The 26,939-nt window shown below is 33.3% G+C and overlaps 1 protein-coding gene across 4 annotated transcripts; it reads left to right on the top strand.

The window, feature by feature from the left end:
- The first annotated feature begins 4,229 nt into the window (after window positions 1–4,229).
- Window positions 4,230–25,670, top strand: LOC114167346. 4 transcript variants are annotated; one of them, XM_028052415.1, is made up of 11 exons: window positions 4,230–4,496; window positions 4,607–4,665; window positions 14,968–18,072; window positions 18,336–18,918; window positions 19,149–19,456; window positions 19,947–20,061; window positions 23,682–23,857; window positions 24,146–24,277; window positions 24,369–24,446; window positions 24,717–24,828; window positions 25,026–25,670. In XM_028052415.1, exons 3-11 carry the CDS (start codon window positions 14,968–14,970, stop codon window positions 25,535–25,537), a joined length of 5,121 nt encoding a protein of 1,706 aa, XP_027908216.1. In that variant the 5' UTR covers window positions 4,230–4,496; window positions 4,607–4,665; the 3' UTR covers window positions 25,538–25,670. The 4 variants fall into 4 exon arrangements, with proteins under 4 accessions (XP_027908216.1, XP_027908217.1, XP_027908215.1 ...); XM_028052416.1 differs by having other exon boundaries at window positions 4,241–4,496; window positions 4,622–4,665; XM_028052414.1 differs by lacking the exons at window positions 4,230–4,496; window positions 4,607–4,665 and adding an exon at window positions 6,617–9,518 and having other exon boundaries at window positions 24,146–24,214; window positions 24,245–24,277.
- Window positions 25,671–26,939: the final 1,269 nt, after the last annotated feature.

Raw genomic sequence — 26,939 nt, 5'->3', positions numbered from 1 at the left:
CCAACACCCCTAGCAACCTCCAAGAGGTCTTCCAAGCTTCTAAAAGTGTTTCTGTATCACACAAAATGAGGAATCCCCTTTACCCTTGTGAGAAACATGTTTAAATACCCATTTTTGACACATCAACATCGGTGTCGCCCGACCCTAGGTTCCACTGCCCGACACTATCAGTTAAAATGTGAAACCATAGCTTCTTTTGTAGATGGTGCCCGACCTTGGCTTTTTGGACTCTTTGGCACCTGACCTTTTGTACTAACGCCCGACCTTAACCTCCCAGTCTCTCTCGAGCTTAGTCTTGTGTACTGGTGCTCGACCCCACACTCTCCAAAATACCACTGGTTATTTTCTATTATAAATTGGTTATTGACATTAACTACCAATATTTTGGTTACCAAAGAAATTGATTTCTACATGGATCTTTAAATTGTTTTGTTACTAAAATTGGCCATTATTTAAGTTTTTTTTTGTATATATGTTAGTATTTTTAGTGAAATTGGAAAACCAATTAAAATATATTTTGTTTTAATAGATTATTACACATGTTAATCGAATATTTCAGTTTTTCATTTATTTCAGAAAATAACTTAAAACCGTGTTAATTGATTATTAAAGAAGGTAATATGTTATTTTATGAGATTAGTTGAAAACATTTTTTTTTCTACTATCTATTTTAGTCAATTAACAAAGCAGATAATTGATTATCCTGTTTTGAAACATTATTTAAAGGATTATTGGTGAAGCAAACAAAATATATATTTCACACGTTTTAAACTTTTTGAAATAACTCTTAGTTGGTTAATTTAAACATTGTGTACTAAATTGAAATTCTCGTGAATATCTTATGTAGAAGACACTAAACGCATAAAGTGAAAGCTATAAATACATCTTTAGTATCAACGTATTCAAGCATCATCATCGAAACAACTCCCCCTTGAAGTTTGAATTTACTCTTAAAGTCTAACACGCACTTCCTTCATGGTGGTAAACACGTTCTTTGCCTTATTTGTATTTTGATATACGTTGTTAAATAATCTTGAGAAATGCATTTTTTGTAGATTAAGATAAAAAATATTAGTGTGGATAAATGAAATGATAATGAAAAGATTTATATAGAAAAGAGAAACAATTTCTATATTTTAAGACAAAATTAAAGTCACATAGATTATAACATTTTTGTCATATGATAATTTGAATTAAGAATGATGTACTATTTATATTTTATGTCCCAAAGACTTGCATATTTATACTCTAATACAAAACCTCATATTTTCTGTTAATTTTGTTTTGAATTTGTTTTTGTAGAAAATACTTATAAAATTTGTTATGAAAAAAAAATTACAAGAAATTATTACCAATATTTTTACAAAATATTTTGTATAAAACACTTTTCACAACAAATTTTATAAGAAATATTTATGAATTTTATAATTTTGTACAAATAATTATCTACGAAAAAGTTACCTGCCAATTAAGATTCTTAGAAAAAATAACAGAAAAAAATCTTTTTTTTTGCAATTTTTTTAACAAATTTATAAGAAAAATCCTATATAATATCAGAACTTTTAGTGGTGATAACACGTACGTAGAACTAACATAGACTTAGTTGATAATAATTTAAATAAATATTAAATATATATTATATTTGCATTATTCTAATCATACTAATATAAATATATTTATATTTTATATAATTTATAATATATGACCGATAATTATATAACATTCCATAATATATTAATTTAAAACATCACAAGCAGACATGTAAGGTGACAATTTAAATTAAAAAGAATGTTTAGGTGACAAATAAAAAAAGGAACATGTTTCAAGTTCAATGGTACCTACTTTTAAGTTTGTTTCAATGTAATACCGAAATTTGAAATTGTGCATCAATGTAGTACACTCCGTTAATTTTTTACAAACGTCGTTAATGGCGTGCCAAGCCTTTGGTTTTTTTTTAATTTTTTTTAATTTAAAAAAAAATTGCCACATGTCAAATCTTTGGTGTGACAGTGACATTGTTAGTAACACGTGGCAAGGTACCACCACGTGACAAGTAAAAAAAAGGAACATGTTTCAAGTTCAATGGTACCTACTTTTAAGTTTGTTTCAATTTAGTATCCAAATTTGAAATTGTGCATCGATGTAGTACACTCTGTTAATTTTTCATGTTCTTTTCCATTATGGATAGCAATGGTATGACCAATCATTGTAGGTATAATGGTAGATGCTCTGGACCAAGTTAATATTATATCTTTTTCCGCTTTTGTGTTAAGCTTCTTTATTTTTAAGGATATTTTTAGTGAACGCGTCACAGTTAATTACTCCTTTTTCTTGTAAAGACGAAGAAACAATTTTTATTTTCTCTACTATTTAGTACGACGACGAAGAATCAAATTATCACTATATTTCTTCCTTTTTCTACTTCTTCTTCCAAGTGCAGGAAAACCGCAACAGCCTCTAGTTTATTTATTTATTTTTTTAATAATTTTTTTGAATTTAAAAATAAAATTTGTCACGTGTCAAATCCTTGGTGTGACACGTGGCAAGGTACTGCCACGTGGAAAATACCTTGTCTAGTGTCATTGTCTTGATTTCAACTTAGTCCCCAGATATGTCTATTTGTTTCAATTTAGTACCCATATATGTTTATTTGTTTCAATTTAGTCCCCGCTCTATTTGTTTAAATTTAATACCCAATTTTTTTTTCAAAATAGAGAAATATTGTCTCTCTTCTAAGACAAATTTTTTTATTTATATAAATGCATATTGATATTTGTTACTAAAAATGACTTATAAAATTAAGTATTGAAATTTATATTAAAGTTAATGGTAAAAGTCATGAATAACATATTTATGTTTTGTTATATTAATATTTGTTATACTCATGAATAACAAAGTTTTGGTAAATTTGTTATTCATGGCTTTTATCACTAAACTTAATATAAATTTCGATACTTAATTTTATAAGTCATTTTTAATAAAAAAAAATATAACATTTATATAAATAATAAATTTGGTCTTAAGGGAGACACAATATTTCTCTATTTTGTAAAACAATATTCGGACAAAATTGAAACAAATAGAGCAGAGACCAAATTGAAACAAATAAACATATATGAGTACTAAATTGAAACAAATAGACATATCTAGAGATTAAGTTGAAATCAAGATAATGACACTAGACAAGGTATTTGCCACGTGGTGGTACCTTGCCACGTGGCGGTACCTTGCCACGTGTCACACCAAGGATTTGACACGTGACAAATTTTATTTTTAAATTCAAAAAAATTATTAAAAAAATAAATAAATAAACTAGAGGCTGTTGCGGTTTTCCTGCACTTGGAAGAAGAAGTAGAAAAAGGAAGAAATATAGTGATAATTTGATTCTTCGTCGTCGTACTAAATAGTAGAGAAAATAAAAATTGTTTCTTCGTCTTTACAAGAAAAAGGAGTAATTAACTGTGACGCGTTCACTAAAAAATATCCTTAAAAATAAAGAAGCTTAACACAAAAGCGGAAAAAGATATAATATTAACTTGGTCCAGAGCATCTACCATTATACCTACAATGATTGGTCATACCATTGCTATCCATAATGGAAAAGAACATGAAAAATTAACAGAGTGTACTACATCGATGCACAATTTCAAATTTGGATACTAAATTGAAACAAACTTAAAAGTAGGTACCATTGAACTTGAAACATGTTCCTTTTTTTTACTTGTCACGTGGTGGTACCTTGCCACGTGTTACTAACAATGTCACTGTCACACCAAAGATTTGACATGTGGCAATTTTTTTTTAAATTAAAAAAATTAAAAAAAAACCAAAGGCTTGGCACGCCATTAACGACGTTTGTAAAAAATTAACGGAGTGTACTACATTGATGCGCAATTTTGAATTTGGGTACTAAATTAAGACAAATTTAAAAGTGAGTAGCATTTAAAAATTTTAAAACCAAACTGAGTATGTTCCGAGTAATTAAGCCTAAAATAAATAATAACAAAATTTATCATTAACTGCCATATATGCATTGTGTACAAAATGAAGTATACTTTTAGAAATCAAAGATAAAAAATAATAATGATCAAGAACCTTAAATAGTTAAGAAATAAAAAATTGACCTTTTCGGTAAAAATAAATTATTAAAACATGTGGGCCAAAGTGGGAAGATTGGCAAAGTAAAAGAATGATAAGGAAGAGATGCTTTGTCTTTCCGAGCAGCAATGCGTGCTGACAGTAGAAAAGATTCAACAGTTGTAAAGTAAAGTAAAGGAAGAGATGTTTTTGTTTATTAGGAGGAAAGGAATGCGTGTTGAAATGGATTAGTATGAGATTGTAGAGTGTTCCAAGGTTTTACTCAAAAGAACAAAGAAGAGAAGAAGTTAAGTCTGAATGGTATGCTTCATTTCAACTCTAATTGCAGAGAGCATTATTATCTATCTGAGTCTTTGAAGGTTTGTGGAAGATTGCATAATTAACACACATATCTTCAGGTAAACACAAATCACATCCATCAGCTTTTCATCATCTGTTTTCTATTTTCAATTCTCGGGTTTTCTAAGAGATAGAAAGTTAAGTCTCGGCTTTTCAATTCTAATTGCAGAGAGCATTGTTTCAGTCTTTGAAGGATTGTGGTAGATTGCACAACACACGTTTCTCCAGGTAAACACAAAACACATCCTCTTCTTTTCATCGCTTTCTTTTCCTCGACTGATTTTAAGTATTCTTTCACATCAAATAACGCTTTAATGATAACGCTTTAGATTTATTTGCATCTCGAGGATTGTGCATGTGTTATGGGCCACATGGAAGAATAAAAATACCATTTTCTCTGATGAGTTAATTCATAATATTAAAGTTGAAGTTTCTAATTTTACTTCTAAATTTTGGTTCCAGTTGAATTAGAATTTCAATGGTTAGTTTGTAAGAGATAACCTCTCCAAGTAATTAGTAAAAACATATTCAGCAATTTAGACAAGTAAGGTTTTGAATTTTGAATGAAGTAGAAGAAAATAATCTTGATATTTCTTATCCCTTGCATTAAATTCGCCATATATAGTTACAAATCTCTTGTTTTGATCCTCATAAGAAAGATTTTACGTTATAATCTTATATTTCCATTTGATTATTCTTTGATTCATCTTATGATATTCAATGATATTCAATGCTTTTCAAATGATTAATTAAGACTCGGAATAGTCTTACCATGTTTTAATACTTAGATGAAACAATTAATTTCGTTCAGGCGATTATTTTTTTCGTACTTTTCGTTCAAGTTTGTGGATCCACAATCCTCTTCATAATTATCTTATGCACGAGTTATATTCTCAAATCTAGTTTGTTTTTCTTGTAATGTCAGAATGTGTCAAATGAAACTTTCCACTATAAAATATGTTGGACCAAGAGTGTCAAGTAAGGTCATAAGGTTTATCGAGTTTGGTAACCTTGCATGAAATAAAATGAGACGAGGTCTTCGTGTTCATCTGTTGTCTGATTTCATCAAACAAAAGTCCAGTCTCTAGTTTTGTCAAACAAAACTCAACCTGTGTCACTATCTGGTTCTATGCAATTGTTGTTCTTCATCTTTGGTCTGCTATATTGCTATATTGTTCTGAGTTGAAAGAGTTTGTCCATCTTTCAGCTATTGCGATGATTGATCCCTTCAACAGCCCGGTCCATTTAGAAGCTGGTGTAACCTCAATCGGTGCTTTTATCATGTTCGTTTATCATGTCGCAAATGAATCATTTGGGAGTCTAACCTTTATTGATTTGATGTCATATGTTGGTGCTGCCCTTCATTTGTTTATTTGAAAGTGAAGTGAATGTCGTGCTCCCCATGAAGAATACATATCCTGACATGTTTTTTCTGTCATCAACATCTCAACATTAGTCATTGTCTGAGTAGCCGACTAGTCGGTAATCATCCGTCCTAGTATAGATCAGGACAAGTGACACTATTTCTCTCACGTACCTTAGAATTCTCTTTAAGGCCTTCCAATGAGTATACCTCGGTTCCTCCACATACCGACTTGCTATTCCAACATTCAACATTAAATCCGGTCTAGTATTTGTAAGATACCTGAGACTTCTAATCAGACTTTAGTATTTTCTTGTATCAACTCGGTTTCCATCTGCATACTTAAATTTTTTTGTGCCCGGTTCCATAGGGGTGGAAACTGGATTGCAACTCATCATCTTAAAGTTCTTCAAGATATCCTCAGCATACCTTTCCTGCGACATAAAGAGTCGTCCTTCCCTTGAACGACTTCCAAACTAAGGAAATACTTCATAAAACCTAACTCGGTTATCTCGAACTCCTTCTTCATCACTTTTTTAAAAGCTTCAATCAGCTTGGCATTATTCCCCATGAAGATAAGGTCATCCACATAAAGGGCAATGAACATCACATCTTCTCCTTTCTTTTTGACGTAAAGAGCATGTTCATAAGGGCACTGCTTATACCTATTCTTCTTGAAGTAGGTGTCGATTCTTTCATTCCATGCTCGTGGAGCTTGCTTCAAGCCATAAAGTGCCTTCTTCAATCTCAACATTTTTTTCTCTTCGCCTCTTCGCATGTATCCGAGTGGTTGTTCAACATATACTTCCCCCTCCAAGACTCCATTCAGAAATATCGACTTCACATCCATTTGTAAGATTATCCATCTGTGTTGAGCTGCTAAGGAAATAAGCAGCCTAATTGTTTCCATCCTCGTCACTAGGGTGAATACTTCATCATAGCCGAGCTTTATATCGCTGAACTTCACCTTCAACATTTGTTTTCTTCTTGTACACCCATTTTACACCAATAGGCCGAGTTCTTTTGGGTAGATCGGTTAGCTCCCATGTGTTGTTGCGTTCGATTGCTTTGATCTCCTCATTCATCGCCCTCTGCCACTTCTCCTCCTACACGACCTCTTCAAAACTCAAGTCTTTTGAATATGCAAGGAAATATATAACATGTACTTCGTCAATGGAGTTATATATGTCTTGTAAGCTTCACGCTCTAGGCTGTAGAGGTTTATCTTCTTCATCAAAAGTCTCACGATCCTTCACAACAGGTGATGTATGTATTTTCGAGCTTCTAGACTTCTTCTTTGAGTTTTTCCACTTCCACTTGCTCTCTTCATCAATTTGAACATCTCGACCCATAATCACCTTCTTTGTTATTGAGTTGAACAAACTATACACCTTGGTTTTTCATCGTACCTAATAAATACGTACTTCTTGATCTGATATTCAAGTTTGGTCATTTGTTGAGTTGGAACATGACCATAAGAATTGTTGTCAAACATTTTGAGGTGACACACACTCGACTTTCTTACACTCCAGACTTCTTTCATCAGAATCGAGTAGCCTTTCCATTAGCTGGCCCATGCTCAATATGTTGCTCTTGAGATCGGGTACATAGTACACGTCTCTAATTTCTCCAACTCGGCTATTCTTCTATAGGTACCAGATTGTACCACGACCCTTTACTGCCATCTTTGATGCATCTCCAAATTACATGTGCCCGACATCAACTTGGGTGAACTCCTTAAAAAGATTCTGATCCCTACACATGTGGTTGCTTGCTCCTGTATCAAGGTACCAAACTGAGTTGTCAGAACAACTCAGACTTAGCTCAGCACCTGATCTCCTGCACACCATTAATACTCCTTCTTTCTCAGCGTCGTTTGAAAGGAAGTTTGTTTCCTTCTTACTTTCAAATCAGTAGTCCTTTGCGAAATGTCCAACCTTCCCACAATTGTAACATTTAACTCCTAGGTAGCAGTCTTTGGCAAAATGACCATACTTCCCACGTTTGAAGCACACAACTCCTAAGTTGTTCAACTGAGGTCCTCGGCCTCTACCACCACGACCTCCACCTTGTCCTTATGCCAGTTTTGTTGGCCAACTTGTTCTTGACCACTTTCATATCCTCCTTTGCCCCTACCACCTCAGCCTCAGGTGTTCTGAGTATAAGGAACCTTCTTCTCCCTAATGGTTGCCTTTGCTTGGAGTGCTTGATCAAGGGACTCTTCCTTCTTCTTCCTTCTCCACTGCTTATGCGCTTCAAGTGACCTGACAAGCTCTTCCACCAAGAGCGTTGTCAAGTCCTTGGATTCCTCTACTGCGTAAACTATATTCTCAAGTCGTTGGTTAACGACCTCAAGATTTTCTCCACCACTCGGCAAGTGAGCAACGTCCCTCTATTTCTACCGAGCTGATTCACTACGGTCTCTACTCGAGAGACGTACTCGACAACCCCTTCAGCTTCCTTCATCCTCGTCCTTTAAAGCTCGCCTCTAAGAGTTTGAAGTTGGACTTAATTCACACGGTTATCCCCTTTGTATGTCTTCTCCAGAATATCCCACGCTTCTTTTGAAGACATATCATTTGTTATCTTCTCAAAGCCAGACTCATCAACAACTCGGTACAACACATATAAAGTCATTTTGTCCTTTGCTCGTGTTGTTTTTAACATAGCAAGTTGGGCTATAATCAGTTCTCCAACGTCATCTGGTTCTTGGTGCCCATTTTTTACCACCTCCCATGCTTCTTGGGAACCAAGAAGAGCCTTCATTTGTAGGCTCCAGTTATCATAACTTACACCTTTTGATAACTCTGATAGGGGCATGCTGTTAGCTAAGCTGACCATCTCGATCAAACTCTCTAACCCACTCAGACACTCAGGTTCTTAAGCTCTGATGCCAATTTGTTACAAATAAGTCTCTCAGGATAAATACTCTCTATATTCAAATTTGTTGTATTTTACAATGAAGCACTACATGGTCCTTTTATAGGCCTTTGGACATGATCCTTCAACTATATTCATTAAATATAACAACTACCTAAACCAAAATTAATGAACTCTATTGCATGCTTAATCAATACTAGACCCACTCTCAACCATTTGCAATCTCCTAGACAATTAATATAACAACTTCCAACTACCCGCATTTAAGTTTACCCAACACTGGTGCATAAATAGTGGAAAATTGTATATTCAAGGTCTGCGAGTACATGTGGTGCACTTGTTTCATTGGTCAAATATATCCATATTAGTAGTGTTCCCTTTCCGTTTTGATTATTCTGAGACGTGCAACAATATGGGTTGCTTGGTGGTTCAATTAATTTTGCCACATTTTCGAATTGGATCATCCTGCTACGTAATTCCTTCCCACACTTGCAGTTGACTTACTAAATTGGTGTAAGAGGGATTGAATACAATTTTTGCTGCATAGGCATTTCAAAGGGTTTATGGCACGCCCAATGGGTTCACATAGTACTCCAACTAGAATTCGTAGTCAAATTCTCTCTAACCTGACGAGCATGATGAGGCATTGAGGGAGGATCCAACGTTGATGCAATCTTAAGGAGAAAGATATCTACATTTAGCTTAACATCATTAGAAAAGGAGAAGGAGAGCCTTAGAACAACCCAACGGAAGGCGCTCAGAGACGACAAGTAGGTGCCCAACGCAAATTTCATAACAAATGTTTTCACAACCTACGTGCATGTCGCTCAACGACAAGGTATTGGCACTCAACGCTCATGTCACATGTGTGCCTCTCGAGCTTGTGTCATGAGTATGATTATGCTCTACATAGCGATTGATTTGTTTTATACTTTGTTTAATGGATGGTAATTAGGTGCTTTGTTTAGAGATTATTTATTAAGTGCTTAACTTTGTATAGTTGGTTTAATACTCTATCCCCGCTAGATTTTAACTATAACTATAAATAAGGAGATGTATTCAATGTAAAAGGTAGATTTGGAATATACATGCAACTGTTATTGACATGAATTTTGGTGCACAATGCATGTGTATGTGAATTTTATCTTGAGCAAGGGGTTCAAGTGGTAACTCCTCCACTTATCTATTTCAAGACCTTGCCTAATCACTAACGGTATAAACAAGCAACCTTGGCTTGCCTATGGATTTCTACCATATACAATATTCTTTGGTTCCTTGTAGATATCTTAAAATTCGTTTGCCTAAGCCAAAATGTATTTCACTTTGCTTTTGCATGAATCTTGATAAAAGACTTGTAGCGAAGATGATGTATGGTTGTGTAGACGTCAGATAAAGTAGACTTCCAACTAGACTTTTGTACCAAGATGCATTGACCTTTGGTGCTCCATCCACCTTTTGTAGTTTCTCATTCGTCACTAGTGGTGTGCTTACAGGTTTACACTTGTACATCTTAAATTTCTTTAGTAGATCTTTTGTATATTTCTTTTTGTGAGATGAATATTCCATCTGACTTACCTCTATGCCAACAAAATAACTCATCAAGCCAAGATTAGTCATCTCAAAGGTCTTCATTATATCTTCTTTAAATTCCATCAACATCTTTGTATTGGTTCTAGTGTAAATAAGATCATCTACATATAGAGAGACTAAAAAAGTATGCTGACCTTTCATCTTAATGTATAGTGTAGGCTCACTTTTGCTCCTCTCGAATTCTTGATTAGTGAAATACTGATTGATTTTGTTGTACAATGCACAAGCACCTTTTTTCAAGCATATAAAGCTTTCTTCAATATCAAAAATTTGGCTTCTTGGACTTTAATCACAAATCCTGGTGGTTGTTCTATATAGGTCTCTTCTTCAAGGACACCATCAAGGAATGCATACTTGACATCTAATTGGTAGATGTTTAATCCTTTTTCTGTTGTAAGGGTTATTGGAGTTCTTATTATGTCTAGTCGTGCGATTGGAGCAAATGTCTCATTGTAGTCTACTCCTAGTTGTTGTGAATAACCCTTAGCTACCAACCTCACCTTGTGTTTTTGGAAGGTATCATTGGGGTTTAACTTTGTCTTGAAAACCTATTTAACTCCGATGATATCTTTATCTTTTGGACAATCTGTTAGCTCCCAAGTGTTGTTTTTCCCTATTATTTTTATCTCTTTTTCCATTTCCTTGACCCATTCTTTTTGTTTTGTGGCCTATTCAAAGGTTCTAGGCTCTAGTATGGCATGTTGCAAGATTCAAAGATCTGATTCGTCTCAGAGTGAATTCAGGCGATGATTCTTCTTGATCTTGGGATTATAATAGCATATTGATCATTATCTTCTTGGCTTGGAGATGGTTGATTATTGGGCATGTATATTGTCTTCCTCTCAATTCGTCCCTCTTCCCAGTTCAAAGTAGCGTTTTCATCTACTTCAATGTCTCTGCTGATAGTTAACTTCTTTGTCTAAAGATTGTAAACTTTATAGCCTTTGAATTAGGTACTGTATCCCAATAAGATACCTCGTACGGTCTTGTCTTCTTGTTTGTGTCTCTTTTGGTCTAGAACATGAATATAGCAAACAAATCCAAATACTCTTTGATGTTTAGCTAACGGTTTCTTTCCGCTCCAAACTTCAATTGGAGTTTTGTCTTGAACTACTTTATTAGGAAATCTATTGAGTAGGTATACATCAATGTACACTACTTCAGCCCAGAATGTATTTGGTAGTCGTTTCTCCTTTAACATTGATCTCGCCATCTCCAGGACTGTGCGATTCTTTCTCTTTGACACACCATTTTGTTGTGGAGTATATGAATCTGTAAGTTGTCGTTCTATGCCTTTATCTTCACTAAATTTGTCAAAGTCACGAGATGTGTACTCATTTCCACGATCACTTCTAAGTACTTTTATTTGTTTTCCACTTTGTTTCTCGACATGGGCCATGAATTTCTTGAATATTTCGAAGACTTCTAACTTTACCTTTAAGAAATAGACCCATATCATTTTAGAGAAGTCATCAATGAAGAGGATGAAGTACCTGTTGTTGTGATGTGAATGTGTCCTCATTGGTCCACAAACATCGATATGAATCAACTCCAGTAAGTATTTTGCTCTCTATGCTTTTTCTTTGTGAATAGTAATCAGATTTATTTGCCGAGGAGACATCATTCGCATGATTCATTATTTTTCTTCAAGCAATAATGGAAGCTTTAAGTTATGTGTGTTAAAGTGGCCAAATTCCCTATGCCAAAGCCACGAGTCATCAATTTCTACCTTCATGGCAATATTAGTTTTAGGTTTGAAGCTAATGGGAAAACTTCTATTTCTCTTCTCCATTTTTACTTCACTAATTTCTAACCTTCTACTATCATAAATTTTGCATGTATCTTTCTCAAAGTGAAGAGAATATCCATTCTCCATCATTTGGCCAATACTTAAAAGTTTTCTTTAAGATTGGGAACTAGTAAAACGTCCTTGATGAATTTCGTACCTTTCTTTGTCTCCACCATGACAATTCCTTTGCCTTAAGACTCTGTTGTGGTGTCGTTTCCCAACCGAACTTTGGCCATGTGATTGCTACATCCTCTATCAAAGTACCAACTTCCTCCTCTGCTAAGAGATTCTTGATTGGTATAAAATAAGCATTGCTCTTGATTATGTTCTTTGACAAAGTTTCACTAGTGCATTTTAGAGTTTTTACATCGTAGTATATGTCTCGGTTCCTGTGCACCGCTGCATATAAACATGCGGTGGCATTTTTGTAATTAAAGGCACTTTTTATACCTCCGTTGTTATACTAACCGAGGCATATAACTTAAAAAATTTTACGAATTCGCGCTGTCCACAAAATTTGAAATTTTTTAACCGCTTTTATGCCTCGGTTACTACAGAACCGAGGCCTAATAGCTTTTTTGCTTCAGGTTTTTTTTACCCGATGCAGTTACTTGGCTGTATTTTTTTTTAATTCACTGACAAAATATGCCTCAGTTCTTTTATAACCGAGGCAGTAGGGACCTTTTTGCTTCGGGCCTATTGCCAATCGAGGCATATAGTAAGACAATATGCCTCGGTTTCAAATTAACCGAGGCAGTATGGCTTCATAGGGTTAAAAAAAACCTAAATCCTTTCGCAGCCGCGCAAACCATCTCGATTTTCTTCTTCTCCGGGCATCCCCACACAACATCCGAATCTTTTCTTCATCTTCCACTGCGCCCCAACCTTCATTCTGGCTTCACCACCGCTGCACTGCCTCCAACCATCTTTGCTGCAACGAACAACCACAATCTTTGCACTAGATCTTCATCTCTGCACCGCGTTCCATCACGAACCAAGCAGCATGTATGTAGGTCTGCACCTGCAGCACCCATCCACGCAGCGCACCTTCGTCAGAGAAGAAAACGTGGCCACCAACGTTCTCTACCTGTTCGATCCTCCAATCGCAGCCACCATTGAAACCAGATCTGCGACGCATCCGACAAACATATTCTTCCTGCACCGTGAGTTCGCGCCACAATTGCTGCACCTACTACTCCAACCATGTCCACCATCGAGGAGGTTATTCCGACACCGTCAACAATATTTTTTTTTATTTCTGATACACCATTAGGCCTCGGTTGGAGAAAACCGAGGCAGTAACTACTTTTTCTACCTTGGGTTAATAACCGAGGCATAAACGAGAGTCTTTTTACCTCGACAGTATATGCCTCGAGTGCGAACCCGAAGCCAAAAGTGCAAAATAACCGCTGTCGTTTCCCTTTCCTGCACTAGTGTTTGCTTGATGCTTATTTTTATTATGGCAATACTTCTCAACTTGACCAAATTTCTTGTAGTACTGACATATTGGCTTCCCGCAATGCCAACAATCTTTTTCTGCATGACTTGACTTATTGCAAATGCCACATAAGGATATTTATTTTTCTTGCTTCCATAGAAATTTCTAGAATCTCTGCTTCGAGAATATTCTTCTAAATTTTTCTTTCCTCATTCTTCTTTCCTTTTGGACTATAATTTGAGCTTTGATTGGAAGTCATTCTCGATTGAATTTGTATCAGCATGATTATTAAATTTTGCTTCGTGCACTTCGAGGAGACCAACTAATTTATTTATCGATAGAGAAGATGAATCTGAAGAAGTTTCTATCGAAGTTACTATGGAATCATATTTTTTCTATGAGCATGATAAGAATTTTTTCTACCACTCTTTTTTTCTTAATTTCTTTTCCATATAACTTCATTTTATTTGCTATTTCTTTTATTATACCATAGTAGTCTTCAATGGTCTCAGATTCGTTCATTTTGATGGTCTCAAATTCTCTTCTTAGATAATGTAGTTTAACAGAGTGTACCTGTTAATTCCTTCATTGCTTTCAATTTTTTCCAAAATATCCCATGCACTTTTTGTAGTTTCTGCATCCACGATCTTCCTGACAATAGTTTCTCCAACAATTATTTGAAGAACAAACAATGCTTGGGCATCTTCTTATTCAAAATCTTCAAGCTTTTTTCGCTCCTCCTCAGATAGTGTCTCAGTATTATCTAGTTTTGTATAACCACATTGAACAATATCCCACAATTTTTGTGAGATAAAATATGTCTTTAGTTGAGTTTCCAAAGGTAAAAAATTTCAGCAGTAAAAGTTGGTAAGGGGACATAAGAAAAGTTAACATTGTTAGAAGCCATGGATTAGGAGAAAAATGTCTCTTCTTTTGGAAGTATAAAAAGAAGGTTTTGAAAGTAATAGGATAATTTTTCTATGCCCAATAGATGACCGAATGTAGCTTTGGTACCACTGTTAGTATTTAGAGGATGTGAAAGAAATAGTTGATGGGATAGAGAAAATGTGGAGATAGTAGAATGTGAAAGTAGTAGTTGAAAAAATGTATTTTGTAGTTGGGAGTAGTTGTACTAGATGTTGTGTTAGTTGTTGTCTTACAAATGGTAGTGTATATGGGTATTTATAGACCCATAGATTATTCAAAAAATCCCTAGCTAGAACTTGTATAAATAGTTCTAGATTTTTCTACCTATGTAGAATGTTCTTGACTTTTCCTCCTATCTTAGGCTTTTCTACGATAGTCTAGAAGTTTCATGGCATTTCTACATTTAATGGATACATGGATTATATTTGTTAGGACTATAAACATTTCATGTTTGTAAATAATAAAATGTACTATTCTAGTCTTTCTTTAATTTATTAAAAGAAATAAGATGTTATTAACATTAATTTATTTAATTTGATTTAGATGGCGAACATTGCACCTGATTTGGCAAAGTCAATATTAGAGAAATTGATTAATGCAACACTGGAACAATCACGCTATATTTTTTGCTTAACATGCATTACTGAGGACTTTGAAAAGGAAAGGGAAAATTTGATAGCAAAAGAGGAAACAGTGAAAGAGCGTGTTAGAGCAGCAAATAGAAGAGGCGATAAGATACAAAGAGATGTTGTACTTTGGCAAAAACAGGCTAAAGACCTTCTTGAAGAAGACACCAAAAAGAAAGTGACATGTTTTTTTGGATGGTGTCCTAATTGCAAGCGACAATATAGTAGGGGGAAGGAATTGGAAAGCAAGACAAAGGAGATTAAAAGACTCATCATGGAGAGCAACTTTGAAACTGTTGGAATCATTCGTGATGTTCCAGGCACTGAATATCATTCTTCTCAAAATTACATTTCTTTTAAAAGTAGAGAGTCGAAAATTGAAGAACTTTGTAACGCATTGAGAGATCACAACAAGTATATGATTGGATTGCAAGGGATGGGGGGCACAGGTAAAACAACATTAGCAAAAGAGATGGGCAAGAAACTTAAGCAATCCAATATTTTTGATCAAGTTGTTGATACCACAGTATCTAATACCCCTAATACAAAAAAGATTCAAGATGAAATTGCAGGACCCTTAGGATTGTCATTGGAGAATTGTACTGAATCAGAGAGGCCTAAAAGGCTATGGAATAGATTAACCGATGGTGAGAAAATTCTTGTAATTCTTGATGATGTGTGGGGAGATATCAGTTTTGAAGAAATAGGTATTCCATATAAGGACAACCATAAGGGTTGTAGAATTCTTGTGACCACTCGCGATGTAAACATATGCCATAAGATGGAATGTGAGGAGACAATTCAACTTGATATTTTACCTGAGGAAGATGTATGGAAATTGTTCCAAAAGCATGCTGGTTTAAATGATAGTTACCCCAAAAGTGTTCTTGATACAGGTCGCAAAATTTCTAAAGAATGTAAAGGATTGCCAATTGCAATTGTAGTTATCGCCGGTAGTTTAAAGGGCAAGCGACATCTAGAACAATGGGATGTAGCTTTAAAATCCTTGCAAAATTTCAAAAGCGTAGCTGGTGATGATGAAAATAAGAGAAAGATTTATTCATGTCTGAAGTATAGTTATGACAATATGCAAAACAAAACAGCCAAGAAATTATTCCTTTTATGTTCTTTGTTTCGAGAAGATGAAGAAATATATGAAGAACTTTTGGTCAGGCTTGCCATAGGAGGGGGTCTCATCGAGAAAAATAATGATGATTACAATTACGATGCATATCGTAAGGAAGTTATTGCAGCAAAATATGAACTCATAGATTCATGTTTATTATTGAATTGTGCATCTAGAAAAGTCAAAATGCATGACTTGGTTCGTGAAGTGGCTTTATGGATAGCTAATAAAGAGATTCTGGCAGTGAATACATCTAAGAAAAATGAAATGACAATGGTTGACAAGGGGAAGCATATTGAATATTTATTATGTGAAGGCAGAAGCATGGACGTGTTTTCCTTGAAGTTTGATGCATCTAAACTTGATATTCTAATAGTCTACTTGAACGGAAATTTTCATGCAGAAGTCCCAAATTCATTCCTTGAAAATATGATAAGTCTTCGAGTTTTGTATTTATCAAACATGACCTATGGAGCTTCGAAAGCAACTTTGTCATTACCACAATCAATTCAATTGTTAACCAATCTTAAATCTTTATACCTTGAAAGTTTCATCTTAGGTGACATCTCTATTTTTGGAAACCTACACGGTCTTGAGACACTCGAGTTAGTTACATGTCAGTTAGATAAACTGCCAAGAGAGATTATAAAATTGGTAAAACTTAAACTGTTAATGTTGAGTTACTGTGACGTCGTAGCGTACGATTTCTTTGAAATAATTGTACGTTGCACTTCATTGGAAGAGTTGTATTTCGTTCATCGTGATTTTTCAGAAACGTGTCATAGTGTAAAGCTTCCTAACTATCAAAGGTTTTGTATATCAGAATATTTTAATTCATCCCGTTCCGAATGGTTTTTATGGAGTTCCATAGAACTGTCCGAGGCTGATAGCGTTTTTTCTGAAGAGACATTCAAGAATCTAGTGCAAAAAGCAGAAATTGTTTCTTTAAAGAGACTTCAAGGAGTATGGAAAAATCTGATACCTGAGATTGTTTCTCCTGACGATGAAGGTATGACTAATCTAGTTGAGATTGGTTTGAAAGACATTTCCACAATGAGATGTCTAATTGACAATACTGATTCTCTTTCTCAAAGTGTCTTATCCAGGTTGGTTAACCTTGAACTTAGAACAATGGAAAATTTGAAAGAAATATGCAATGGACCCCTTCCCTTTGAACTTCTGAAAAATTTAGAATATTTCATTCTATATGATTGCATGCATTTAGAAGGCTCATTGTTTAAGAGCAAGATATCGCTCTGCCATCTTAAACAGTTGTATATAGAAGGTTGCCCAATGTTGACATCTCTTTTTGAGTGGTCGACCACACAAAGCCTATTGTTATTGGTGGAATTGCATATATCAAATTGTGAACAACTGAAAAGCATAGTAAGAGATGAAAACAGAAGAAAAGATTCAATAGAAGAAATAGTGGATGATAGTATTATTTCAAGGTTTCCAAATTTAACCACTCTTGAAATCTGGGAGTGTCCTCAATTACTTTTTATATTTCCTATGGCTTTCACTCGAAATATTCCAAAACTCGAAAGAATTAATGTATTCAGGTGTGATGGGTTGAAATACTTATTTGGTCCATACCAACATAAGCATGAAGAGGAAGATTTATACGAGGAATTAAAAGACGTCATATTCACTAATCTAGAACTAATGATTCTAGAAGACTTGCCCAATTTTGTGGATATTTTTCCAAAATGTGGTGAGTCAAAGTGTTTACCAGTGAAGAGGTCAACTTCCAAAGATGAGACCAAGGCACAAATAGAATCAAACCCCATGAAATGTAAAATCTTACATTGGATCGATAAATGTAGAATCAAAAGGGGAACTACCAAAATTCCTTTGGGTTCAAAGAATCAATTGCAAGACTCTTCTCTCTCACCGGTAACCTTCTCACCCTTTTTTATCTAATGTGGTTTCTAACTTCTTTTAGTGCATATACTTTATCTTAATACAAATGTTTAGCATTTTTACATAATAATGAACAATCATATAACAATCGGATCTCAATTATTTCAATTAGATTGACACTGTTAATATTTTATTTGTGGTCAAAATTGAGAACAAACTTTTTAGAAATAAATTACAGTTTATTTGATATTTCTTAAACATGACACTTTTTTTTTACGGTGGTGAATGAGTTGCAGGTAAATGAGTCCAATGCAAATGATGTGATTCCACAAGATATGAGCTTGACTTTGACAAACATTGGAATTGATGTGAGCTCCAACATTTTTGTCACTCTACAAAACTTTACAGAGTTAACGATTGAAGGATATGTAAAAGCTAAAGTATTATTCTGTGCTTCTATGCTGGAATGCTTTCCGTATTTGCATACACTTGTCATATCTGGATGCAATGAATTAGAACAGATAATTGGTGAGGATACAAAGAATCAAAGAAAGCCATTTTTCCCAAGGCTGAAACTACTTGCCATAAACAAATGCAACAAATTGAAATGCATCTTTCCCATTTCAACCTCCAAAATGCTTCCCAATTTAGAAGTTTTGATAATCATACAAGCATGTATGCTAGAGGAAGTATTCAAAGGGAACAGTGATGAAAAGGTTGAGATTCCAAATCTGAAAATTGCAGTATTTGCTGAACTTCCAAGCCTTCGACAGGAGATTCAATTTCTTACTGTAAAACATTGTATTGTGAAGAATTGCCCAAAACTTTCCTTGTCTTCATCCCTTCAAAGTTCCCACGATTTTCGTACTTCTATCGCAGGTACTATATACGATACCATCATATCTTTTCTAATTATTATAATTAGTTTAAAAATACTGTGAAGAGTCTAAATGTTGTTAGTCTATACAGGCATTTTAATTTATTATTATTCGAAAGACAACATGTATGTGTTTACAGTTTTAACTTTAAAATTATGATTCCTAAGCATAGATATATTTTTTATTATTCTTGTGATTTCTTTATGAAGAGGATGTTAATCTTTCCTATAGGATCTTTGGGAGGAGATATCCCATTTATATTAGATAAAGTGCTTGGTGAGCTTGATGAAATGATTCGCAATGAGAATGCAAGGACTGAAGACTCTGCAAGTGGGATTGAAGTTGGAACAACATTATTGGAAGGGAGTGAGTTGACTTCATCACACAACAATGATGAAGACAAGAAACATCATGAAAATGGCATTGAATCAAAAGAGTTGGAGGATGCAGTGAAACAAAGCAGAGAAAGAGTAGAGGAAGAACAACAAATTCTTGGAAAAGCTCCTCCTTTTGGGATATCATCAATGCCAATATCACAAGTAATTTCTTTTTAGGTTTAATTACCCTGTTTTTTCTTTTAGCTTTATTATAGTAGTAGTTCAATGAACAATTAACATGGAAACCCTTATTTCATGAACCAATAACGTATATAACACAATAACAAAACAAAATCATACTCTGTATAAATTTTCATTCCAACTTAGACTAAATACGAAATAAAAACAGTAATTTAACAACTTTTAGAAAAATATTGCAACTATAATTAACATTGAGGTAATTGAAGTCGAACTAAGGAACTGATTTTTTTTTATGCATAACGTGATATATCGTTCTTGCAATTAACTTTTTTATGTTTTTTTTTCTGAAAATTGCACCCCAATTCAAGTGAAAATATTTAATGGTTAGATTTTAATACTAATCTGGTCAGTTATTTACTCTTTATATCTAACATTAAAACTTTGTAATGGATATTGCTAAGTTCCCTTTTTGAATGACCTAAAAGATAATGGTTTCACTTAATGTATGCAGGAAAATGAAGAAGGACAAAACATGGAGCCTGCTACAAACAAAGATGTTAATGATGGAGATTTTGAGGGAACATCTAACACAGTGGTTATCCATTCTGAGAGTAGTAATGCTCCAGGTTATTTATGATTCTTTCATCTATTTATTTTCATCATAAGTCACCTCTTTGATCTTGTTTTCAAAATAATATTTTTTATACGTTATTTTATTAAAGATGATGGCGTATACAAATTTTAGAATGTAGGGCTTTTCTTATATATATTTTTTATAATTTATTGCATGCTAATATCTTTAATTTACAATTAAAGGTATTTTATATTTATTTATATTTCATTTAGATGATTTTTTTTCTTTATCTTTAATTGCATTCTAATTTATTTATTTTGTGGGAAATAGATTACTAAAAACATCTATAATGTGATAAACTAAAATTAAACATATGGGATTAGCATCCCAATTAAATCCACCCAAACAAAGAATATCGATACCAAAGTGTTTGCTGTGCGTCGACTTGTAACCCACTACCTTCTAAACATAAAAGCTATCCAATTTATGTGTGGGACGTTACAATGGACTCAACTAGAAACTAACACTCGTCCAAAAATATTCTTATATTTTCAAATTATTTTATCTAGCGTAAGATAACATGCGTTATAATCTTGCTAACATTTCTATTTGGAAATTGATGGGCAAAAATAACAACACAACCAAAAATATTAAAGTATGCATTGTAAATAATTTTCTCAAACTTGCAAAATTTTATGAGGAGTAACAACAATAGAAAATGATAACCGTAATAACAAAATAGAAGACCAATATTTTTAAGATGGAAAAACCCTCTTTATATGAGAAATAAAAACCTACAAGCATAAGTTAGTCGATCAAGTTCCACTCACATCAAATATGGGTACAAAAGAATCTAATCAAAAGTGCAAACAATTTAAACTAGCCAATGAGTAAAACCATTAAAATAGAACAATAGTGTGGAACTAATTAATTTCTCTAATCTCACATCACCAATTAATGATCCCACCGGTCAAAATGAAGAACAATATGTTAAAGTTTCAACATGATCCAACAATGAACAAAATAAAAAGAACATTTTTACAAAGGTTGCTCAAGATTGCATTTTGCACTCTCAATACATACCAAGAAGGCCCCTCTTACTTAGGTTAAGTGAGTAAAAAATGGGCTTGACTAATTGACCTTTTAGACACATAGTTGGAAGCCTAAACCCAACATCTGCCCCTCACAACTATGTGGTGGTGATCACCAATCCAGTAATTTCCCAACACATGTCAAACTTTTTCCTTAGCAGTGTCTTAATCATCATATATGAGCACAATTGTTATTTGTATGAACTTTATCCAACTCCAACAACTTAGCACACAAAAATCACATATCTGATGATACCTAACATACAATATGTTTGGATCTAGAATGAAAAGTTGGATTTTTATCGAGATGGATAACATTTAGACTATCCACAAATAATGGGTAATTGTGCTACACAAAACCAAGCTCTTACAAGAATTTATTCATCCATAACAACTCTTCACATGCTTTTGTAATGACAATGAACTTTGCCTATGTACTGGACAATGCTACATACCTCTGCAATCTTGATTGCAAAGCCATAATTCGTCCCCTGCAAACTTATTCAAATGTCTCCAACCATATCTATTTTTGAATAGCCCACCAAAATAGTTATCACCTCCAAAACAAAGCCTAAAAAACGTACCATTGAATACATGAAATTGTCCATCGTAGATGCATATGGAACTTTGCATATATATGTCTTATTAACTTCACTTAACACTACAACAACAGTAAAATTATCAATGGAATTTTACTGACGAAAATAAATATGTCGGCAACTTTAAATTATCGATGAATTATACCGACGAATTCTAAATTTTTAATTATCGAAAAATCTATTTTCGCGAGTAATACAAATTTTATTTACCAACAAAAATGCCTATTATCGATGAATTTGTTTGTCAATAAATTTGTCAAAAAAAGAAACAAAAAATTTCTTACCCAAATCTGAATCTATTACGGACTAAACTTAAACCCAACCAAATACCCTATAATTTGATTTCGTCCATTTTAGGGGCAATTTCCTCCACTAATGAAAGCAACCATGAGAGAGTTGCTTCATTCTTGATGCAAGTTCCACCTTCATACAAGCTTGTCACCGACATGCCGATCACTACTGGAGGCGGTATCAATGATGTAATCCTTCCTTCTCCGAAAAGGTTGATGCCCTTCTTCGCTTTAGTACAGTAGCGAAACAGAGAACCCAAGGTTTCCTCCCAATGACTCCAAAACGTGTCGTTGTAACTTGCTAACACGCTGATCCGAATCGTCGACGTTGTCGACTCGATCGACGCCTTCCCTTTTCTTTTCAAACAAATGTGCATGGCTTTCCCCTTTTTATTGACACACCATTGCATTCACGAGCAAAGATGACTTTATGGAGCTGGGTGTTGGTTGTAAAGGTGATTAGAGTTGCATAGGAGAAATATAATAGAAAAGAAGAAGATGAAAGTAAAGAATGATAGGTTCTAAATCGTGAATTGGTGAATGGCTTCTAGAAGAGTTGAAACTGTTTGTATATTTGGATGGTAAAATCCTTTGTGAAAGAAGCCAAAAATAGAGGTTGAAGATGGTGATGCAAGAAAGATGATGGAGTTGGAATGAGCGATAGTAGAGGTTGAATGGTGATGGTAATAATGGTCATAATTGAAAAATGAAAGAAAGGCGAAGGAGGGAGACCGAAGATGAACTAGATCATGATTTTATATATAAACGGATTTTATCGAGAAAATCTTTTTTTCTAATTACTGATTAATTTTACCAAAAAAAAATCAGTAAATTACTGGTGAAATTTTTGTCGATAAAATTTACCGACATATTTTTTGTCGTGGATAATTTGTAGGCAGTTTTTTATTTACTAATAGGTTTTAAGCATTGTCGACAGTATATCAATTTTTGATGTGAAAGACTCTAACATTCAATTTAAATGAGTAACGAGAAGAATGCTCATAACTTTAGTATTTTTTCCATTTGAATTATTTTTAATACATCCTTAATGTAGTATTCCTAATCTTATTTTCTCTTCTATCACGTGAAATGGTAATGCCATAAACACAATCTCTTCTTAACCTGTCAATTAAGAAAATATTTTTTCACACAATAAAAATGTTATCAACATACAACAACAATTCAAAAACTCTCTGTTTCTCTCTCCCTATCTCCCTTTCCCACTCTCTCTCTCCCTCTCTTTATCAACTCAATTCAATTTGGCAGAGGAACTTTAGGACACCCTTGGGAAAATCCTACATTTAGTTTTTCAAAAATTTTATTTCTCTTTTAAGCTATTTTTACTCGACTCAAATAAACCTACTTAGAGAAAATAAATAAACTCGTTTTCTCTTACACAGTTACAAACAAAAATGTTATCCTTTAAAATATAATAACATCATATACCTTTTATATCTTAACATTTTAATAAAATTAAAATATCTGGTCGGGGCATATAAACAAATGGAAATTTTAAAGTAGAAGTTTAGACATTAAGTATTTCTAAAACGTTTGTTCAAGAAATATGTGATTCGATGACAAAGAAGTACCCTAAAAGGCTTTCTAATTAGAAGATTATTGTTTAAAATTAAAACCAAACACTTTTTTAGTCTTGTTAGTTACTTTCTGAAGGGTGTTTAATCTGTATTATAGGGTCTGAAGTAACAAATCAGCATATAAAGAACATATTACAGGAGACAATGGATGATCTTCATGAAGACCCTAAAACCAGAGAGAGCAATCAAAATGAAATGACAAAAGTCACTGAAGACTTTCCATCTGATACTAAACCTCAAGTAGCATCAGGGAGTGAGTTGACTTCATCGCAGGTCAATATGCAAATCGATCTATTTCAGTTAACATATTTAAATGCTATACATGAAACAAATTCATATGTTAGTGTAAGGTTTTCTTAGTTTGCTCTTAATTAATTCTGAAGTTGATCGCTTAATTTTATTGAACCAATAACCACTAAGAGAAAACAACAGTTCTTGCATACATTTTCCTTGAAATAAAATGATCCTATTATATTTGTATGTAATAAGAAAAATACTATACAAACTTTAAATGACTTCTAGAAGTATAATTCAACTTATCTACATTTTCATATTATGCAGTATCTTGAAGAAAGAGTAGAGCAAAGAAATGAAGAGAGTCCATTATCTGAAAAATCCTTAAAATCAACACTTTCCAGTTATCCAAAAATAAGGGAAACGCCACGTGAACCAGTTCTTACTCCACCACAAAAGGCATTCTTGAGTTATTTTTGTTTTCTTAATTATTCACTGTATGAAAATAAATATATTCCACAATTTAATATATGTTGGTCATTTTATCCAGGAAAGCAAGAGAAAATTTGAAGAAGGAACTACTTCAAACTTGGCTGAAACAATAACATTGTCCACTGACTCAGAATCAGTTAGTTCATTGTTTTTGGCCCATTAGTTGCTTCTGAATGTAGTAAAATACATATACATACATAAGTTTATTCTATACAATCAAGTTTTGAAACAAGTTCCAATGCTTAAAAGAACGCTGCGTGTCTTCTATATGCATTAAGTGTCATGTGTTTTGGCTTAAACTAATGAAGGTTCAAACCATAATTTAGAACACCGAAACACGTAATGAATATGGTGACCTTCAACTTACAGATAACAGATAACATATTGTTTAATTGAATCTATGTAGGAACATGGTGCAGGACAAATATCCCTACCTTCGTTTTCAAATGTTGGTGTTGGAGACATTCAAAAAGCTTCTGAGTCAACTATTGCACTTTTTGAGACTAAAAATTCTCCAGGTTATGTATGATTCTTGTATTTACAAATTCTTTTTCTGATATATGAGTTTTTGCATTTGAAGGTATTTTTATTGCTTTATCCCCTGATACATGCTTAATTACGCTTTCCTATCATCCCCATTTTAAAGGTATTTCTCATTTCTTTATATGGGATTTATGTTTGTTCTGATGCTTGAAACTTTTTCCATAAATTTCAGAGAACCTTTCTCAGATCACAGAAGATTCAACTTTCACTTCTGTTATCAGAAGAGAGCTCGAGAAACTGGTCTCAAATAAGCATTTGGCTTTGGAGAACCAACCTTTGTTGGTTGATTTTCTTGTGAAACATCCTTCAGTTCGTTTAACAGACAACACAGTGAGTGATAGATACAAGGGTTTTGCTTACACTTGTCTTGCTGAGCTTCTGAAATTCCTGCAAACTCATAGTGTGTTGGATGTATTGGGGTCAAGCCACTCTGAATTTGTGGAGCTATTGCAAGATATGCGTAGATTTTCTTTTGATAGAGTTTGGTTGGATGGTGTTGAAAGACGTGCCTTGTTTCCTGGGTTACTACTGTCTCAAGATGCATTACAAAAATTGTCGCACTCAAAGAATACTTTGATTCAACATTTGGAAGAAGTTAAGGATCAATTGGAGTTGAGCATCACTGAGCAAGAAGAACAAGTTTTACGAGTCAAAGCCACTTTGAGCACCCCACTTGGCTATTAGATAATTGCTTTTCTTCATCTTTCTCCATTGTTGAATCTTGCTTGTGTTAAAACTTTGCTTGCTCTTTTTCATTTTCCAAGACTTTTCATGATTTCCCAAATAAAATGAACTAAACCATGGGTTTGTTTGTGTATTTTAAATCTATCACTCATTTGTCCATTATACTTGATGAATTATAGATTAATTCGCTCCAATTAACGTTGAATGCTTGTTATTCATAAATATCGTGATATATATATATATATATATATATATATATATATATATATATATATATATATATATATATATATGTTTGTTAATTTATATTCTCAAAGCAAATGAAATTATAGCAAACCTACAAGGAATGAAGGCAATATAGCCATGAAAAAAAATTGAAACTATTAGAAATGTAAACCTCAGAGCAACAAGAGCAAAGGAATCTATGAAGGATTTTCCATTATGCGCATCTCTAATCAAGAATTAGGAAGATTAGACAATTTCTACTTAACAAATTAAGAAAAGAGAAAACATACAAGGAAGTCAAGAAAATTTCATAATCATAAAAAAATAATAAATAAAAAAAGGTATCACTTTAAATTAAAATTTGAAACATACAAGAACGAAACTTCTACTAAAAAATCTAGACTAAAATTTACACTAAGTGAAAAGTAATGCTATTTATATTAGGGATTAAAATTATTAGGCTATCGATAAAAGAGCTTCCAATAAGCGTCACGTTAACGTTAACTAATAGAAAATAATGCTGATTTAATTTTCTAATTAGAAAAGTATAGAAACAATCATAGAGGTTAAATGAGAGTCATGACTTTCAATTTATTTTAGTGAGATTTATTGTTAGTTGCGTCTATTGTTTAATTCGCTACCGAAATCACTATATTTCTCGCACGAGATGTATATACCTTGTCGTGAAAGAGGGTTGAAATATAAGAACAAACTTTCATATCAACTACAGATAAAATTAATTCACAATTTATAAATATAGAAACAAACTTTACCTTACAAGTCAGTTTTATGAAATTGACTGATTTAGACTTAAAATATACTTCTTTAACACCAAATAAGAAATCTATATCAAATATAAAATTCTGTTATAACTTAAAATCTTCTTTTTGATTCATAATTTCAGGTACTCATCGACTACAAATCATATAAATTGCAACGTCAACTCTAGAATTAGATATTTCAATATCAAATCACTACTAAGAATTCTAATAATTGTCAAACAATTATTTTAGTTACATAACTTGTTTAGTTACATAACCAATATAAATAGTGTAGGTTATTCAAACTTAAACAAAACAAATTAATAAAACTGATTGTATTAAAGTAAGCTCCGATCTATATCCATCACTAATTTAACTTTTGTTATTTAATGTTAATCTATTTCTTTTTATATTTT

This window comes from Vigna unguiculata, chromosome 10 (genome assembly GCF_004118075.2).
Source record: "Vigna unguiculata cultivar IT97K-499-35 chromosome 10, ASM411807v1, whole genome shotgun sequence".
In the NCBI taxonomy this organism is placed as follows: Eukaryota; Viridiplantae; Streptophyta; class Magnoliopsida; order Fabales; family Fabaceae; genus Vigna; species Vigna unguiculata.
The sequence above is the reverse complement of the archived record's forward strand: the minus strand, read 5'-3'. Positions and strand labels throughout refer to the sequence as shown.